Raw genomic sequence first — 21235 nt, forward strand, 5'->3', positions numbered from 1 at the left:
AGTGACTTTTGTATTCTGATGTATCTCAAAGTACAAAATATTCTGACCACCTCAAAAAGTGATGAAATTGTTTTCTGAGGTGCTCCTGCTCAGAATTATCAAGACAAGGAAAGATAACTGTGGTCCATCATTGCTGTTATTGTTTGTCCTTCTTTCTCAAAGAAGATCAGTGACATCAGGCAGGTGATGTCTTTGATGAAATCCTAGATAACTAGGTAGGGGTGGCAAAGGAATCCTGAATTACTATATATATATAAAATCTAAAAGCCTAATTATTCCCTGAGTCAAAGAGGGAGGTGCATTGATAGGACTGTCTCAATTTTAAGTGTACCTTTTGTTCTTAAGTAGGCCTTTGTACAAATGGATTTTTGATTACCTTTCCCCCACCCCCCCCACCCCAGGGGGAGGCCTCTGGTAATCCCAGAATTACTTTACCCAATCAGAAAACCAAGTTATGATCTCACACCCCAGAGATTATTTTTCCTCTATAAAATGTCTTGCAAGTGAATTTGAATTGAGGTGAGGTCAGATTGGGCAGTCACTAGTGTTATCCTCTCCTCCAGGGTCATTTGAGTCCAATGGCAAGACATAGATCAGGACAACTAGAGACCTTGTCACTTTAAGCTAAGATCTTTCCCAGATCTTGATTTGTCTCAAGTAAAACCAACTTAGTAATTTAAGGCTAGTTAAGAAATGAGGGAAAAGATGTCATCCTATTAAAAAAAAAATTCAAACTGGCAGAAGACTCAGGATTTCTGATCAGAACAAATTTCTATTTACACTCATTCTGAACCATCAAAACTCAAACAATTAAGTCAGGCTTGAGTTAGGACCTATTATTGGCCTGCTGAAAGGGTGATTTGGATTTAAGGAATAGTCAAGTAGTTCTATTTGAATGTCAATGGGGTTTATCAAAGTCTGGAACCTGGCTTCTTAAACTGAATTGTGACTCCCATATAGGGTCTCATTGTTGAGGCTGGGAAGGAGGGATCCCAAGAGTTTGGGGTCTCAGACTCATGTCAGGAGGCATCTCAAAAGAATTTGCAGTCTTGAACCCATCTCCTACTCAAGGGGCAAAGTTTTATTGCAATGGTAATTATACCACAATTACAAAAAGTGGGCTGGAATTCTAAAGGAATTTCAGCTGAGAAACAAACAAGGATATATATTTATACAGCTTTCAATCATAGATATGCTAATTCTATGGCTCATTGGTAGGAAAGAGTGGTCTTCTGAAAGAATGGTTCTCCATTGATCAGATTATTACTGACAAGATTACCAGTCAGCAATGAACTGAGGAGGGGTCTTATTCACTATTGTCTCAGAAGTTTGATTTGTGGGAGTTCCCTGAAGCCAGAAGCTATCTGATTAAGGAATGGTGAGAATCAGACAGATTAGGTGTGAGAGTTTCCTGAGACAGATTCCAAAACTAGAAGACATTGTTTAGAACAGAAGCCCCACTAAAATTAAGGGACTAGAAAATCAGTTTACTTCATCACAACTGAACATAGAGGATCATTACAATTTATCTATAAATATCCATATATCTATTTTATATACCTATGTGCCCAGAATCACATAAAAGTTTCTCAGACAAAAAGGGATTACAAGTGGAGAAAGTTTAAGGAGCTCTGTTCTAGAGTTTATTTCAGGAAATCATGAAACAAACTACAATAAAGAGTTATTTTTTCCAAGTTTTTTAAAAAGTTAAAATAGATGAATAAGGAAGAGGAGAAAAAATTTAGTCCCAAGCCCCAAGATATGGGGACCAAAATTATCCAAATTGGTTTAAAAAAGCACAAGCAGAATGTTATATTTATAAATTCACAACCAACACTGATTACATGCTTTCAGGTTGCACTTTAGATACAAGAAAGGTGCCTGCTAATTATCACAAATTCTCTATCACTCAGAGTCCATGAAGGAAATAATACACAATGGAATGAAACCAAAATCACATTAATGCTGTTTGAGTGGTCTAGATTCCTGGTGGTCTAGAAGTTAGTGGCTATAAGAGAGTTACTAAGAATCCCCATTAAATTGACCGCAGGTTTTAGGAGTAAAAGAATTCACTCATTCCCGGATATTACTTGCAAAAATGAAAGTTTATTGTTAGATAGAAATCAGTTTACCAAGAGACTGACTTCTATAGTGGCAGATCTATGGAAAATGGAGTTTTGCACTGAGAATGCAGTTCTCAGTGGACAGAAAGTCCTGGCAGCTGAGTGAGCCACTGAGGTCCATCTGCGAAGACTTTAGTTGATGGAAGCTTATTATATTGGGTGTCTTGGTGGGGGCTGGGACAACCGGAGCAGATCAGAACCAGTGGAGGCTGAGCAGCCCAAGCAAGTCAGAATGGAGGCTGGGACAAGCCTAGATCTCCTATTGGAATTCAAAGGGATGCTTTTTGACCAGGATTTGTAATTGAATCAAAGGTTCTGGCATCCTGAAAAGATAACTTGTCTGGGGAAAATATGCCTCAGTCAGGAGGGGATGGGAATCTGAAAGGAATCACAGATCAATAGGAAATACAGTTTCTTAAAGGGACCCCAACATGCTTCAACATCACTTTTTCTTCTCTGGTTAGGTAAATGAAAAGGAGGGAAGGAGGAGAATTCTAGGCAGGTTAGAAATAATATTTCCAATTCTATTCTTTCTTCCCAAATCCTTGTTCAGTGAGTTGACAGGATTGGGAAAAAAAAAATATGGATCAGGATATAGATCTTCATGAGGTGTCTTCAAAGTCAATTTTTACTTTCATGATCGAAGTATAGAATCTTCATGTAATTTTCATAAGTTTGCTCTTCCTTTTATTCAGGAAAATAAAAGAAAAAAAAAAAAAAAACATGATCATGAGAATGAAAAAATCATATCCAATATTGAAAGCCACCCCTTTCCAATGAATGATCCTGACTTCTCTCTCTCTCTCTCTCAAGTATCTCTTCAAATAGAGAAATGCAAAGCTGATCAAACAAAAGTTCCATAGAATCTTATATCTTAGGCAAATGTAGTTCTGTCTGAGAGGAGTAGCAGTGTTCTGCCAGTGTTGCTGCTTCTATGGACACCTTGGATCCAATGCCTCAAAGAGTCTTGAAAAGAGGACTCAGGCTCATTATATCTGGCAAAATATTGACTTTATGCCACTAAATCCCATAAGAAATAATTAGCTTAAGTTGTACATCATTTGAACATGAAAGGATATTGCTTTGCTAATACCCAGTTTGTATAACCTTATGCCCAATATGGAGGTATGGAATGATGTGAATAAGACCCAGTCCTTGATTAACTAGGTGGGCCATAGGGATGTGTATTAACAGGAAGCAGGTCTGAATTACTGTATACAATCAGGAGACTAAACTACTCCCTGAGACAAGCAGCTATTCAAGCACTGACAAGATTATCTTGTCCTTTAGTAAGCCTTTGTTGAATTCCTTATTAAAATCCATACATTGATAAAATTATCATGACCCTATAATAATCAAAATTTATTGTAACTAATCAGAAGATCAAGCTTCTTGCCCTTGAGGTTTGCCTCCCATGTTTTGGAGGGATATTTGTATACTTGTTCTTATACCATTGAAATAAATATTCCATTGTAAAAGCTAATTTGACTTAAATTAAGTGGTTAAATTTCTATCTTGTTTTTACATAGCACCTACTTATTAACTTCATTTAACAGTTGGGAAAATTGAGGCAAACAGATGTGATTTGCCCAGTTAATGCCTAAGGTTGGGTTTAAACTCAGATCTTTCTGGCTGAAGGTTTAGTGTTCTATTCATTAGCTGCCAAGATAAATGGAATTGAGAAAATTGAGAAAATATAATTCACTGGAACCAATAACAGAGATTGAATGCTTTTAAATCCTCTTAAGGGGTTTTGGTGAACCCTACAAGAGGGACTGGCCTTCCAGTGGTGCCAGCCAGGGCAGTACTGTCATACCAACACTAAATCACAGTCCAAATTTATAAAACCTGGTGGGCACACTGATTTTGACTACAATCAACCTTTTCTTTACCTTACCATATTAACATTTGGAATAAACTGTGATCTTTGGGACTCATGATTCCTGCAAAAAAAAAAAAAGAAAGAAAGAAAGAAAAATGAAAAGTGAATTAAAAAGGGGAGAAAAGAAAAAAACCTTCCTCCATTAATATTACAGATAATAATGATAATAATAAAGAGCAACAGTTTACATTCAGGAAAAGTTAAACAAAAGAAGGAACTTCCTACTATTCAAAATGGAAAAAGGAACCTGAGGTTTTTTCCTACTGTTTTCATAAAAAATAATAGCATTAAAGCAATAGAGCTTTGCTGGTAACAGACACACATGATAAATATAGGAATATAGACTTAATGGGTAGAGACTATTAACCTGGATTTCTAAAATTACCTTTTGTTCTGATTTAAATTCCTTTGGATGGTAAACCAGAAATTATTTGGGGAATAGTTGAGCATCTTGGTCTAAGTAGTTATTTGTCACACAGGACTTGGACATTCCAGAGATTAAGAAAGGGGGAAAAAAAAAAGACATAATTTTAACCTGACAACATGCTGTCTAATTTTTGTTAGCTGGCCATGGTAGCCATCACTGAAGAGCTGTCAGTCCACTATTGTAAGTTAGGCCTGAATCTGGTCCAGGTGCTTTCAGTTACAGATTGGAACAAAATGCACTTGGATGAGACCACCTAAGAATTAGTGGAAGTGATGAGGAAAGCCCTGAAACTCTCTCTCTCTCTCTCTCTCTCTTGGACTTTGGGGGGGGAAGCTCAGAGAACTCCCTCAGTGAAGCTCTCCCCTGAGAGACCTGCCCCAGGGAATCAAGATAAAGTAGTTCATTCTGTTATCTAGGTGGGACTAGTTGAAGTAATCTCATTTAGCTGGAGATCTAGATTTCTATTAACTCCTATTGAGCTGAAAATTGGCTCAAAATCACTCCCAGTAAGTGGTCTCATCTATGCCTGGGGCCAGTGACAGCATTGAGGGAATCTCATTGGGTTGAAACTTCTGTCTCAGATTTCCTTATAAAAACGGCAATTTAAAATTCAATTCTTTGCAAAGGACCTAATATGCCATGCCAAGGAACCGCTCTCCCTGATATAGCAGCAACTTCTGCCCGCTGAAATGATATTCTCTTTCAGTGTTACCCTCTCTTATCTTTCTCACCTATTTCCCTAACAAGACTTTATACCTCTCTGTTGGGATTTCTCTGTTGGGATTTCTCTGCCAGGACTCCTCCACTAGAAACTTTATATCTCTCTGTTGGGACCTTTCCGCCAAGGAATTCAGTCTTTCTCTTCGTGCCTAGCAAAGACTGACTTCTCAATGCCAATATTAAACTTCTTTTACCAGTCTAGCTTTTCAGGTTCAAAAATTCCTTAATGAAGGACCTCTGTGCCGCCAGAAGGGGGTTCCCACAACTTCCTACCCTGCACTGAATCCTAGGGGGATCTAGGGGAGCCAAACCTCTTCATTTGATTCCCTGAACCCTGCCATTAACCTTATCATCTAACTCCCTGACCACCAGGAACCCTAACCTCATCAAAAGGAAATTTCCTTAACTAAAAAAAGACGATATTCAGCATGGATACAGCACTGATTCAATAGAGCATAGCTTCCCTTACTCTATTTGCCACACAGGCCTATAGATCAGAAGTCTGGGTGTGGGGCTCCAGCTTCTTTTTTCTTAAGCTTCCAAGAAATTTTATTCATAGTTTGAGCATTAATTCCCAAGGATGATTTCAATATCTTTTAAGGAAAAACTAACCTAGCTTGCTCAATATAGGACCTTTGGACCATTATGTTCTAGACACTATGACCTAGAAAAATTGAAATTAAAATGACTTGCCTGGTCCCCACAAAAAAATGAGTGGGAAAATCCATTTTAGTGGCAGGGAACAAGAAAGAGATGAGAAAACAACACACTCAGTGGAGATAATACATCTATTAGGAAGTGGGTGTAGTTAAATTAGAATGGAAATATCACTCAAAGACGTGAGTCCTATAGCATTGGAGGTATGAGCTGTTCCTCTCTGTATATTCTTCATGTGTGGACCATTCATACATGTGTGATATTTTAAAAGATTTGAGAAACATAATTTCTGCATAACATTCATTTTATTAATAAGTCCAACATATTTTTAATACAAAAATAAAATTTGGCTGTCTCTTAAAACAAAGGCCCCTAATGGAGGTGGGATCACAATTTATATTCCTTTGAAGAGAAGGCATTCCCAAGGAATGCCTAATCTTATTTGACTGGTTAATCAAACAGGAGATGAGCTATCTTGGGTATGTGACTTAGGTACTCAAATCTTGGTCAAAAAAATATCAATTTCCATATCACCTCTCTTGAAAATAGAGTCAACTTTTCCCCAGATTGTCTGAGCAAACACAATGAACAGGAATGCACTCTTTGGCCTAAAATTAGAATTTCTTGTACTGTCAAATTAGATTTTGGCCTGAATAAATCTCTAAAAGAGATTTCCATCCTGTTTGATTTCTGGATGTAGAAAAGGGGGAAAACCTCAATTCTAATATAATAATTAGTTATTAAATATGAGAGAAATATTCATTTCTCACACAAGATCTTTATGCATGCTCATTGTCCCCAGAGATATTTTTGGAAGTGATTATGAAGAGATTTATAGAGAGAAAGCTCTATTGTATGATTTCTTACTTTCCTATTTTATTAAATGCTCTTTATTTGAAATTTTGTGTCTTCTGACTGATTAGAGAAAAAAATAAACAAATTAGTAGAAGCTCACAAGTTGTCTTTTTTTTTTGTCATTGAACAAAATTGGATGCACAGAGAATATTGAACTTGGGTAGTTATTCTGAGTTATTTGCCCAAAGTACCAAACTTAAAAAACAATGAGTTTCATGTCATTGGAAGTGGTCAAGAAAAGGTTAAATATCTATCTGTTCAGGATGCTAGAGGGAAGATTGTAGCTTTGAGTGGGAAGCAGATCTAGGTGACCTCTAAAAAAATGTCCCAAGATTTTATGATTACTCATTCCTTTCACTGTCTCTAAACAGTATACTTGTAAGAGAAAGCTTTACTATTTTATTAAAGCTTTTTATTTTCAAAATACATGCACTGATAATTTTTCAACATTAACCCTTGCAAAATCTTGTGCTCCAATTTCCCCCTTTCCCTTCCCACCTCCCTTAGATGGCAAACAATCCAATATATGTTAAACATGGTAAAAATATATATTAGATCCAATATATGCATACATATTTATACTTTATTTTGTTGCACAAGAAAAATCAAATCAAATAGGAAAAAAATTGAGAAAGAAAATAAGCAAACAACAACAAAAAGAGTGAAAATGATATGTTGTTAACCACACTCAGTTCCCACGGTCCTCTCTCTGGATATAAATGGCTCTCTTCATCACAAGATCATTGGAACTGGTCTGAATCACCTCATTGTTGGAAAGAATCACGTTCATCAGAATTGATCATCATATAATCTTGTTGTTGCTGTGTACAACGATCTCCTCATTCTGCTCATTTCACTTAGCATCAGTTCTTGTAATAAGAGAAAACTTTTAAAATGCTTCCTATGCTTATAGTAAAAATAATCATGACACTGAAACAAGGTACTCATTTCTCTTCAAATTTCAGCATCTGTGAAGGATGGTATACATATAACCACATCACATTTCTATAAATCATAACAACTAGCATGTATATAGGCAGCTAGGTATTCCAGCAGATAGACTACTAGACCTGGAGTCCAGGAAGATGAGTTCAAATCTGTCTTTAGACACTAGCTGTGGAAACCTCAGCAAATCAATTAAGTAGCAAATCCCTACTTTCCAGGGATGTTATAAGGATCAACAAGATAACATATATAAAATATTTTGCAAATCTTAAAGTATCATATAAACACCACTATTATGCATCACTTTAAGTACTTGCAAAGCACTTTACATGTTACCTCATTTAATCTTTACAAAATGCATAGGAAGTAAGTACTATTTTTACTGATGGGGAAACTAAGGAAGACAGTAGTTAAGTGACTTTGTTGCCACAGTTCCCTTTTAATGTCCTGACCTTGTTTCCCCATTGTCCTATTTAGTTACTCTGGTGATGAAAACCTATCAGTCTCCTTTTCCAAACTGACCATATTGTTCCCGTTCATAGTGAACCAAGAATCAATTAGAATTTTGAGATTCCATTAACTCTCATTTCCTGTAGTTAAGAAAAGGAAAAGGTAGCTTGGAGCTTTATATTGATTGTTGTTATTTCTCAGTTCAGTTTTGTCTGACTATGTGACCCTGTAGACTGGAAGGTTATAATCTTCCGCTCTTAATGTTTGATGAGATAAAGGTTTTATATCTTTAGGCTATAATCATTCCTTCTTAATATTTGACAGGATAAAGGTCTATCCATTTTAGACATCATTAGAATATCAGTAACCTCTCCAGTACCCCCTCCATAGGAGTCATCCTAGGTGCCTCCCCCCCATTAGGTTACCCCCATTCGAGTATCTCCCCCATTATGTCATTGTTCTTGTTATCCTATAAAAAATCTTGCTGTCCAGATACTCAGGGCTGGATTCTTTGAGACAATAGTCTCGTTCAGCCCTGGAACCAAACATAGATCATTTGGTCCCAGAAAATCTCTCCATTTAATAAACTATTAAATTATTCTCTAATCTCTGTCTTGCTCAGCTCAGTTTCTCCGCATTACAGCATAGGGTTCCACAGCTAGTAAATACCTGAATTAGGATTTGAACTCAGCTCTTTCTGACTCTGAATTGAATACTAATCACTGAACAAATTCTACTCTACTATAAATAACAGGAATTCGTTACATTTAGAGGAAGCAGAGCGTCCTCCCTGAAAATAAAAACAAAACAAAACAAAAAACTTTGCCCTGAGGAAACTGGTTTAATTTTATTACTTATTTCCATCCTTGAAGATATGCTCTATTCAATAAAAATGATATTTGATGACCAGCAGGACGAATACAGAGAGGATTGGCGAGACCTACATGAACTGATGCTGAGCGAAATGAGCAGAACCAGGAAATCATTATATACCTCAACAACGATACTGTATGAGGATGTATTCTGATGGAAATGGATTTCTTCAACAAAGACAAGATCTAACTTAGTTTCAATTGATCAAGGATGGACAGAAGCAGCTACACCCAAAGAAAGAATACTGAGAAATGAATGTAAACTGCTTGCATTTTTGTTCTTCTTCCCAGGTTATTTATACCTTTTAAATCCAATTCTCCCTGAGCAACAAGAAAACTGTTCGGTTCTGCACAGATATATTGTATCCAAGATCTACTGTAATCTATTTAACATGTATAGGACTGCTTGCCATCTTTGGGGAGAGGGTGGAGGGAGGGAGGGGAAAAATCGGAACAGAAGTGAGTGCAAGGGATAATGTTGTAAAAAATTACCCTGGCATGGGTTCTGTCAATAAAAAGTTATTTAATTAAAAAAAAATGATATTTGATGCCTTCTTTGAAAAAAAATATTTAATTTGCTCTATTCTCTGGTGCTTTTTTTTTTTAATGACATTTCCCGAAACTACTTCAGTATAAGAAAAAAAAAATCTTCATGTCATGGTCCAAAGATATGAAACCATGTTGTCAATGAGATCAAATTAAGAGAAGGTCTTCTGTTCACTATTCTCCTTAAATTCTTTCAGGTAAGGTCCAGAATGTATTTACTTGACATTAAATTCTAGGTTTTGTTAGGACATGTTATTATATAGTGACCAGAGCACAGCTACTTTGAATCAGGAAGTTCTGTCCTCAGACACTTAATAACTATGTGACCCTGGGCCACACTGAAGAATGAAATGGCAAATCAGTACAGAAAACCACTGTCTATAAGGTCACATAGTCAGACAAAACTGAACAACTGAGAAATAACAACAATTAGTGTAAAGCTCCAAGCTACCTTTTCCTCTTCTTAACTACAGGAAATGAGAGTTAATGGAATATCAAAATTCTAATTGATTCTTGGTGCACTATGAACAGGAACAATATGGTCCGTTTGGAAAAACAGACTGATAGGTTTTCATCACCAGGTCTATGGCACCCTAACCTCCCCTAGATGCCAGACTTGACAACTATTAATTTTTCCAAGTAATAGATCATTTAGTGGCCTGCAATCCATATTAAATAACAAACCTGCAGCAATTAGCTTTCCAAATGAGGATGAATCCCACGATGGTCATTAAGCTCAAGAGAACACAAAGACTGATGTGGAATGACCATAGGGCAGGATGCTTGATACCTTGAAACATGAACACAAGAATGTCTGTAAGAGTGTCTCCAATATACTTATAATTCTATTATAGAGAATGTTACTTTTTTTTTTTTTTTAGATATCATCCATATAAGAGTTCTAAGAAACTTTTAAGGAGATTAAAAGATGTTATAAGGATCAAATGAGATCACATTTGTAAAGTGCTTACTACAGTTTTGGGCATACAGTAAGTACTTTAAAAAATACTACCTATTACCACAATTTTTAGGCTCTTACAGTGAAATTTCTCCTAGAGCACAATTATAAATATGTCCTTAAACAAAAAAATGTGAAAATAAGACAGAAATATATAATATTTAATTAATGCCCCACTGGGTTTGGGGGAGAAAGGAAGAAGAGTCAGGACATGCTTTTAAAATTGACTAGGATAGAGGGAGCAAGGAGAGTCATTCCATATTCCAGATATAGACAAAATGTCTTAAGAGTTTCTTATAAAGATGCTCCAAGTCATTATTAATCAGAGAAATGCAAATTAAGACAACTCTAAGATACCACTACACACCTGTCAGATTGGCTAAGATGACAGGAAAAAATAATGATGATTGTTAGAAGGGATGCGGGAAAACTGGGACATTGATGCATTGTTGGTGGAGTTGTGAACGAATCCAACCATTCTGGAGAGTAGTTTAGAACTATGTTCAAAAAGTTATCAAACTGTGCATACCCTTTGATCCAGCAGTGTTACTACTGGGCTTATATCCCAAAGAGATTATAAAGAAGGGAAAGGGACCTGTATGTGCACGAATGTTTGTGGCAGCCCTTTTTGTAGTGGCTAGAAACTGGAAACTGAATGGATGTCCATCAGTTGGAGAATGGCTGAATAAATTGTGGTATATGAATATTATGGAATATTACTGTTCTGTAAGAAATGACCAACAGGATGATTTCAGAAAGGCCTGGAGAGACTTACACGAACTGATGCTGAGTGAAATGAGCAGGACCAGGAGATCATTATATACTTCAACAACAATACTATATGATGACCAGTTCTGATGGACCTGGCCATCCTCAGCAACGAGATCAACCAAATCATTTCCAATGGAGCAGTAATGAACTGAACCAGCTACGCCCAGAGAAAGAACTCTGGGAGATGACTAAAAACCATTACATTGAATTCCCAATCCCTATATTTATGCCCACCTGCATTTTTGATTTCCTTCACAAGATAATTGTACAATATTTCAGAGTCTGATTCTTTTTATACAGCAAAATAACAGTTTGGTCATGTATACTTATTGTGTATCTAATTTATATTTTAATATATTTAACATCTACTGGTCATCCTACCATCTGGGAGAGGGGGTGGGGGGTAAGAGGTGAAAAACTGGAACAAGAGGTTTGGCAATTGTTAATGCTGTAAAGTTACCCATACATATAACCTGTAAATAAAAGGCTATTAAATTAAAAAAAAAAAAGAGTTTCTTATATTGGTTTAGGATAATTATGGAATGACATAACTGAATTCTCTGATCTACCCACAGCCTTTCCTTATTATCTTCCCTTTGGGATAAAATGTTGAATATTAAAGTAATAATTATGCCTAACTTCTAAAATTATATTCACCTCCTTAACATTTTTAGTTTGTGCTTAGATTTGTGGTTAGATCTTATAAAAGAAGACTGAGATCTCCCAGTAGTGTAGTTTTGCTCTATTTTTTCTTGCAACTCACTTAACTTCTTGTCTAAGAATTTGGACATAACTTGGTGCATATATGTTTAGTAATGATATCACTTCATTATCTATGATACTCTATGTAGTTTCCTTTATTGTCTCTTTTAATTAAATCTATTTTTGCTTTTACTTGACCTGGGATCAGAATCACTCTCTCTGCTGTTTTTATTTCAGCTGAAGCATTATGCTCCAGTATCAAAACAATAATTATAAGAAAAAAGAACTACTTACAATGGGGTAGAAGTTCTATGGATAGACTCTTGTTCCCAGTCAAATGGGACATGAAGCAGGTCACCTTAGTTTCATTGAGTCCATTCCAGTGACATATACTTCTCATAGTCACTGTCCTGTTGCCATGAGTTTCATTCACACTGTAGCAATATCCCTCTGGGACCCAGGAGATCTGGGCAGCTGGCTTTCCAGCAGAAGCTTCACATACAGCAGACCCATTTCCATCTGTAGTCAAGGCTATTTCAGGAGGCACTGCAGAAGATGAGATGGAATATTTTTTCCTTACCATAAGAGAGAAGTGATAGAGTTGAAATGATTACTTATCTTTTTTTGCCCTGGATCTAGTTAACATTAAAAAACAAAAACAAACAAACAAAAAAAAAAAAAACAACATAAACTGTTCCTTACCTAATACATTGAGCTGATGACCAGTTTGGAAATTTCCATCAGAGGTTATAATAATGCATTTGTAATACCCATCATCTTCAATGCTCACTGGGTCTAGCTGAAGTACAAAATTCCAATCAGGTATAAATTCACAGATTATCCTCTCATCAAAACAGTTTGCTTTCTTGATTTCCTTCGTATCTGATCTGTAGGCCACAATACAGGAACTTTTGTTTCTGCCAGGTATTTGCCACATTGCCATTACAATATTCTTCACTGAGATAGTATAGCAGGAGAAAACAGTCTTGGTATCTACCTGTACAAACCCTGAAGAGTCAAACAGTTATAAAAAATAATAAAAATAATTTTTAAAATATCCACATGCCAATTTAATCCACAGTTCCCTTAGTTTAAGGTGATTCCTAATAACTAACACTCATAATTTCCAATATTTCTCACTTTTAGCAAGAAACATTTCTACTCTGAGATAGAGAAATATGAGTCCTAATCTTAGAATTAGCCATTCTCTCTCAGTGTACTTTGGCATAGGAAGAATTAACCTCAAAACTAGGAAGATCTAGGTTTAGTCTTCCCTAGCTTAGTTAAAAACAAGATAAAATATCTTTAATTTTTACAAAAGAACTCCCATGGAAAACATGTCCAACTCATAGCATCTTGTTTTTAGACTCACATATTTAACCTGCTAAGTCTGTGAATTTGTTTTTAGTTTTTTGTTTTTTTTCATTTTGATGACTGATCAGAATGTTTCCTTTGTAATTCAATGTATTTTATTAAATACATTTTAAAATATTTTTGAAGGGATCCATAGGTCTTCCAGGCCTGCCAAAAGGGGTTATTAAAAAAAACCAAAAAGATTAAAAACCCTGCTTTAGAGTAAGGATGCAAGCAGAGGCTGACTCTACATCACCTAACCATCTTAATGAGCCAATAACTTTTGTTCTTCTCTCAACATCTAAATGCATCTGACTCATAAAGAATCACTGCTGCTGTGAATTTTACCCTGTCTCATGAAGCAATGTGTGTGTGTGCCACAGAAGTGGATCCAATCTAAGACAAAAAAAAATCATACAAAGCAAAGTTTTGATATTTATATCTGTCATACATACAATACTCAAAGCTGTGGGTGTTTAGACAACCTGTCTTGCTTATTGAGTTGGCCAACTTTTTTGTTCCAATGAGTTTCATCCTTTAGTATTAGCTGCTACATCAGGAAATACATTACCAGCTGCGGTGATCTCAATATTCATGGGTTGCATCTGCTCCTGAGTCAGGACTGAACTGCTAGGTCCATAGGTCCAAGATTCAGCATTATATCCTAGAGGTAAAGGGGTATAGAGGGAAAAACTGATACACCAGTGCATATGAAGATACCTACTTCCACCAGAAGACATAAAAAACGTGTTTCTTTTTAGGAAAGTCACTCACCCTAAATATCACTTCTACTTGCAGGCAATACAAATAAAAGCTAAATACTTCAAAACTCAGAAAGGAAAATTTTACCCAAAGGGGCAAAATATAAAAGGGACTGGGTAATCACAGCTTCTAGGTTCTACCTTTGGTTTTAAGCAAAAATTATCTGGACGCAAAATATTGACCAAGTCATACTGTTTCATTTCTGTCTCTTTTTTTTTTTTTTGGAGTTTTTTTCCACAAAATATCTATGGAAATTCTTCACATGACTGCACATTTTTAACTTAAATCGAACTGCTTATCATCTCAGGGGAAGGGTAAGTAGGGAGGGAGGAAGGGAGACAATTTGGAACTTGAAATTTTAAGAAACAAATATTTTAAAATTGTTTTTACTTATAATCAGGGGAAAGGTAAAATATTTTAAAAAACTATTATTAATATCAATGTAAAACTATATAACATTTTAACAGCTTGGACCAGGCTCAATGGTTTATAATGTGGATTAACAATTTCCTGTGTCATGGTTGTAAGTAAAGCCTCATTTCCTGTAGTCAGACCAACATTGAGGCCCAAAGATAAATGAAAGTTCCCCTTCTACTCTTTTTTGTACAAGTAAGTATCCATTGTTGGCTTGTATGCTATTAATAAGTTTTGTTAGTTTAGAGATAGTCAGTTAACTAGCTTTTATTATTATTATTATTAGACATATTTATTTACTTAAAATTTAAATTTTAATTAATTTAAATAAGTAATTAAATAAATTAAATTAAAACTAAATTTAAAGTTAATTAATTTTTTAAAAAATTGATCTCAAGGAGATCACAGTATAATGAGGAAAAAAACATGCAAAGAGTATTGTACAAACAATGGATATATGATGACTAGATTAGGGATAATGTCAGAGGGAAAGCACTAAGGAAAGATACAATTTTATTTCTGGATTAACACAGGCTATAAAGAAAAGCTACATTTATGGGACTTTTCTCAGTCTGGGTTCTTGGAGAGCCCAGAGAAAATTTCACCCATCAACTAAATCTGTAATTAAACTGTAATTTTAATTTAATTTAATTAAACTGTAAACTGGACTGTAATTAAACAATTTAAGGGCCAAATTAAAAATAGAAATATTTATTAGCATGCTAGAAAAATTTTTCTGGCTGGTAGCAGTGTCAATTTCCTAGGTACAATTTAGATAGCCTTTTCAGTACTGCTTAAATTACATAATCAGCAGCATTCCCCTACCACTTGAATACACCTATGGGATATAGTCTGTTCATAGAGGAAAGTTAATTTGGAATATTTTATGTTGAATATTGGGTGCAATATTTGTGGACTGAAAATAGAGTGGTGTGTGTGTGTGTGTGTGTGTGTGTGTATGCATGTACATACATGTTTGTTGGGGGAAACAAAGAGTCATTAAGTATTTAGCCTCAGCAGGATAGAAGTAGTTTTGTTATTCAATCTCTGGGAAAAAGTTTGACCAAACCACAAATCGTATAAAGTTTTTTCCACACTACTTACAGTAATCATTAAAAAAAAAAAAAGGCATCAGAGGTAATAAGTTCTCTCACTGAAGTCTTCAAATAAAGACTGTGTGATGTCTTATTATGTTTTAGAGCAAAATATCAAACCCACCCATTGCTGCAGTAAAGCAGAAACTACATTAAAATAGAATTGAGAAATACTTAACAAAACAAATGAAAATACATTAGCACACAGATAATGGTTAACTGTAATTTTCTAAATCAACAAAGACCAGCAAGGATTTTAATGTAGTTTTTAGTGGTCCCCTTTCTATTCAAAATTGATATTACTGCTCTAGAAAATAATTTTGTTCAAGGATTTTGTACTAGATATCCCTGAGGTCCCTACCAGCTGTGACTCTATGACTACTAGCTTTTTTTTTTCAACCTTTTTTTCAATCAAAGACTCCTTTGGCAGTCTAGTGAAATGTATGGATCTCTTCTCAAAATAATTATCACAAATGCATAAAATAGGATTCACAAAGAAAAACAATTGTATTTGTAACCAAGGACTCAGAGCCTATTTGCATAAGATTCTCCTCTTTCGTGAAGATTGATTATTCGATTTTCTGAGACTATATGAGAAGAAAATTTGATCAGAATTTGAGAGAGATCTTGGTCTCCTGGCTTCTCAGTTTGAGAAAACTTACTCTTTAGAGAGAGGGTCTCTAAAAAGAGGGAAAGATTCTGGCAAGAGGCTAACTTATAGAAGAACTAATACTTCAATCACGTCCCTAACCTGAGTCTACTATCCCAGAGACTAGGGGGAATTTCCCTTTGGATGGAATCTGGAAGTCTTTTGCTCGAGGTAATCCCAAAGAATTCATTCACTTTGTGTATGTAATTATTATCTGGTGTATTCTCATCTGTATACTTTTACTGATTTGTGATTACTATTAGTTTGGATCTATTCACTACCTGTGGTCTTTGTATAACAGCATTTGATAGAAAAAAGTCAAGTCTCTAGAGATATTTATTCATGTGAGAAATTTATAAGGCAGACCCACATGATCACATATAATCTATTTGAGCAACACAGCATACACACAGCTTCCATTTTGAAATATAATTATAAAAAATTTTAAAATCCCTAAATTTTAGGAAATCCCTAAATTTTATTAGGAAGGGTGTAAAAGCATGCTGTAAAGTATAATCCAGAGAGACATTTGTGATTCATCGTCATGAAATACAACCTAGTTACAGAGAAAGTCAAGAAATTCATGTAATGTAGCCTCCTTGAAAGAAAAGATTGTTTCAGGCTTTCTACTTTGATTTTCAGCCTCTTGCTAATGACTTTGAATGAAAAAAAAAGGGGATATAGACAAAATGGAGCATTTTCCTATGTAGGTCATTGATCCGACAGGTGGAAACACCAATCCATTCTGAGACAGATGAGAACATACACAACAGGGTCTAGTCAAGGGAGGTATAGGAGGGATAAGTAACTTCCATGGCAATCTCAAGAAGGTACTGAAGCTTGACAAGTCCTTTCTCCCCCTGCATTAGAGCTCTTCTCTGTTCCTAGACTGATGCACATGACAAGAGGGATAGAGTAAGCTTATGGCCAAATACCGAGGATATCAACCACTTACACGAAGCACCTTTCTCCATGACGTTAGCCTGAACATTTTCTGGAGAATTTCGGCACATTTTTGGAGGGAATATTATTTACTAATCTTCCCAAATGCCACCTGGATAGGCTCAAAGCCAAATATTAAAGAACTCAAGGTCTTCCTCACTGGTAACACAAGCCAGATTTTACAAGATTTTACTTACTACATCCAGGACTGTTATGTTATGATTCAGGACAAGTGAAAGAATAACAAAAGGTAAAATAATGAAGTAGTTTAGATATAAATATTGACTGCTCACTCTTTTCCCTAAAGCTACTTACAATAGGTCAGACATCATTCAGGATAGACAAAAGATGAAAAGTATCCCCAAAAGATCAGTTTAGCGGTAGACCTATTTTATGAAAAAGGAAACTGACGCTTAGAAAATGAGTCACCCAATCTGTCAGCAGAGTATAATTGGAATCCATCCTCCCAACTTCCTCAGTCATTTCAGAGCAACCCCACAACTTATGTTAAAAAATGAAACACATAGACACACAAAAACACACACATAGAAACAAAACCCAACGGATTCTACATGTGTGAAGAATCAGGTAAAAAGTCTAGTAAAAATGATTCTAAAGCATTTTAAAATGCAATATAGTTTTAATAATTCAAAATAATAAGGCCATTTAGAATCTGAATTATTGAATACTTTTTGAAGTGTTAAATTTTATTTAATCTAATTACATTTTAGAAATTTCAATTATTCATACAACAAATTAGGGACTAACAACAACAAAGCATAGCCAGAATATTACTACCAAATAAATATGCCTGTTTAAGAAGCAAGATAGAAATTATATAAAACTAATCTGTGTGCAATATTCCTAAATAGTTTTTAATCATAACTGGCACTTTTAAGGTGCATTAAAATGCACCTTATATAGGTGCATCGATATATTGGTTAATATGGCTGGAATTTAGTGTCATCAACAGTCTTAGGCCTGTTAAATAAAAAAGCAAGGTCACTTGTAAAAACATTATACACTTTTAATCTAGTAATGATCTTTATATTTTTCCCTATAAGAGTACAAAGGTTATTTCCTCCCCAAATTATCAAAAACTCTTCATTAATGCATGAGGTTTTTCTTTTCCTTTAATTATGTTCAGGCTTTGATTACATGAATGTTATGAAGTGGGATAATTGAAACATCTAGATAATAGAAACCAAAAAATGCTTTCTCCAGAAGTATATATCCAGAAGTGATTTTTCTAGATTGCTATTTATATAACTATACTACTTCTTCACTTCCCTTTGAATGTGTATAGTTATCTTCTGAGACTCAGATAGTTTCAAATAATAAAATGCCTCCTTATTTGTAATATTGGTTAAAACTGATGAGGATAAAAAATAGCTAAGGACATTTAAATCCTGGTTTAAAAGGCATGATAAGGGAAAGGTTAATATTGATTTTATTCATCTTTGTGCCACAATTATTAACATGCCACAATACTAAGCATGAGATACTAAGAACAGAACAAAGAGAAAAAATAAAATGCATTTATGGGCCAAAAATAGAAGAATAAAATGACACTGAACAATGCAAATAAAAAAAAAATCCACAAGAGAACATTCCAACTTGCTGTTTTGTTATCTTAGATGATAATTGCTTATTTAAAAAATAATAATAAAGGTCAGACTCCCACATGTGCAAAAATATTTATAGCAGCACTTTTTGTAGTGTCAAGGAATTGGAAACTGAGTGGATGCCCATCAGTTGGGGAATGACTGAATAAATTATGTATATGAATGTAATGGAATATTATTATTCTATGAGAAACAATCAGCAGTATGATTTCAGAAAGGCCTGCAGAAACTTATATGAATTGATGCTGAGTGAAGTGAACCAAGAGACATTGTAACAAGAAGTTTATATGGTGATCAACTCTAATGGATGTAACTCTTTTTAACCATGAGATGATTCACATCAATTCCAATAGACTTGTGATGGAGAGAGCCATCTGCATCCAGAAAGAGGACTATGGGGATTGAATGTGGATTATAACATAGTATTTTCAACTTTTTTGTTGTTATTTGCCTGCTTTTTTCTCTTTCTCATTTTTTTTTTCCTTTTTGATCTGATTTTTCTTGTTCAGCATGATAAATGTGGAAATATGTATAGAAGGAATGCACATGTTTAACCTCTATTAGATTACTTGCTATTTAGGAGAAAGGGGTGGAGGAAGGGAGGGAGAAAATTTTGGAACACAAGGTATTGCAAGGGTGAATGTTGAAAACTGTCTTTGCATGTATTTTGAAAATAAAAAGCTATTATTAAAATTTTTTAATTAAAAAAAGGTTAGACTTACCAAATAGCAAAAGAAGTATAATGATCCATAGCTTCAAAGAAGTCATCTTTCCAAGAGATCTTGTTGCCATATTTTTCCCTCTCCTTTCTTCCCCATAAATGTGTTTTTCAGCCTACTAGAGAACAAGCTATTGCTAATTAGATAAGAGATCTTTCTTGTTCTACCCCATCTTCTCTAGCTTGGATTATACCAAGCCATCATTACTGATAAATTCTTTTGTTCCTCTTCTTCTGCTGCTTGTAAGCAGCCTCAAATGAAATATATCCTGTGTGTAATTTGTCTGGGCTGGTTCACAGTAGATTTCCTGTGTAGTACTTTCTATTCAAACTCATTTACCATTTCAGACATAAAAATATAAAATATTTAACCCAGGATAACATTAAAGCAAGATTATGTATCTACTTCCAGCTCAGATTTTTGAACTATTTTTGCCACAAAATAAGTTTCAGAATTTTCAGAATTTTTTTTTTTAATTGTAAGGAGGTAAATCTGTTCATGTGGTTGGGTTTAGTTTTATTTGGTTTTTTTTTCCCTATCTAAACAGTTTTCTTTATTTTTTTGGTCAACAAATAGCACTGAAATGTTCAATTCAACAAACATACTATTAAGAGCCTAATCTATGTGAAGCACCTTACACTGATTAGTCTCTTATCAAAGAGATTATATTCTCTATAGTTCAAAGCTATTTAAAAGTACTCAGAGCAATAATTGAGACAATCTTGGTACTGCAAGTGGTATAATTAATATAATAATGTATGCCTAACCAGAAAATAATTATGAGACCTAAAGTATAGAGTAGCTATGTAATCAGAGTAACTAGTCTGTCTTCTCCTAACCAGAAAAACATGGAAGAGGACTAGGAAGAAGAATCCTACCATAAATTGGCTCAATTGTGGGTTACAATTTGTGTGGGTTTCATTCACAATTTGTTGGGGCTCAAAAATATTTGTAACAATACCTACTAAGAACAAAAGGACTGATTAACAAGAGCATGGATTCCTTTGGCAGCAACAAAGTTTTGCATAACTCTTTCTACTAAAGCACTAACTTCTGATTGTAGAGAGGAGAAAATGTTGAAGGTGTCAGATATATCCTGAGTTCATTTTTTGAGTTAGATTCTAATTTCTGCAGAAATATTTCTTAATGTAATTACTTAAAACATCCCAGTGATTGGGAATTAAGTGAAAAGAAAATATTCACTTAGAATAGAATTCTTTACAGGATTTGTAGCTAACATTTTTTCTTGTGGTGGTGCCACCAGCTCCCAAATTTTTAGCAATTGCTTTTCCTATTGAATCTACTTAGTGGTTTCTGAATTGGTCTGGGACTGGTGTAGCTACATAAACAATTTCACATATTCCATTGGGGGAAGGAAGTAGGTTGATTAAAATAAAATTGGCCTGAGGTCATTAATCACCATGTAACTCTCTGATTTCTTTAGGAACCAAAGTAAGGGTTAAAAAAGAAAAGGTCCTATTTATAATACCAGTAGAAGTAGTAACATTATAAAAGCAGTCTCTAATACAGATAAGGTGGGCAATTAGGTGATCCAGTGAATAGATTGCCAGACCAGAGTCAGGAGGTTCATCTTTCTAAGTCCAAATCTGGTCTTAGTAGCTGGGTGACCCTGAGCAAGTCACCTATCTCTATAGTTTGAGGTTAACTCTCAGTTTGCCTATAGTTACCTGTAAAATGCACTGGAGAAGGAAATGGCAAACTACTATAGTATCTTTGCCAAGAAAACTTCAAAGAGTTGGATTTGACTG

At 34.9% G+C, this 21235-nt stretch overlaps 1 protein-coding gene across 1 annotated transcript; it reads right to left on the reverse strand.

Annotated features, from left to right (window-relative positions):
* Positions 1 to 2358: 2358 nt before the first annotated feature.
* LOC105750145 (cell surface glycoprotein CD200 receptor 1-like) lies at positions 2359 to 19702 on the reverse strand. Its single transcript, XM_012547028.3, has 7 exons — positions 19470 to 19702; positions 13833 to 13925; positions 12611 to 12916; positions 12203 to 12454; positions 10162 to 10267; positions 4021 to 4066; positions 2359 to 2807 (listed from the first exon to the last, which is right to left on the reverse strand). Exons 1-7 carry the CDS (start codon positions 19537 to 19539, stop codon positions 2745 to 2747), a joined length of 936 nt encoding a protein of 311 aa, XP_012402482.1. The 5' UTR covers positions 19540 to 19702; the 3' UTR covers positions 2359 to 2744.
* Positions 19703 to 21235: the final 1533 nt, after the last annotated feature.

Source organism: Sarcophilus harrisii, chromosome 3 (assembly GCF_902635505.1).
Source record: "Sarcophilus harrisii chromosome 3, mSarHar1.11, whole genome shotgun sequence".
Classification (NCBI taxonomy): domain Eukaryota; kingdom Metazoa; phylum Chordata; class Mammalia; order Dasyuromorphia; family Dasyuridae; genus Sarcophilus; species Sarcophilus harrisii.

Excerpts from the sequence above, each read along its gene's own strand:
- LOC105750145 (XM_012547028.3), bottom strand. The coding sequence starts at position 19,539 with ATGGCAACAAGATCTCTTGGAAAGATGACTTCTTTGAAGCTATGGATC. Across the intron at positions 12,917-13,832 it reads TATTGAGATCACCGCAGCTG|GGTTTGTACAGGTAGATACC; the intron begins GTAATGTATTTC and ends TTGACTCTTCAG. Across the intron at positions 4,067-10,161 it reads TGGAAAGCTAATTGCTGCAG|GAATCATGAGTCCCAAAGAT; the intron begins GTTTGTTATTTA and ends TTTTTTTTGCAG.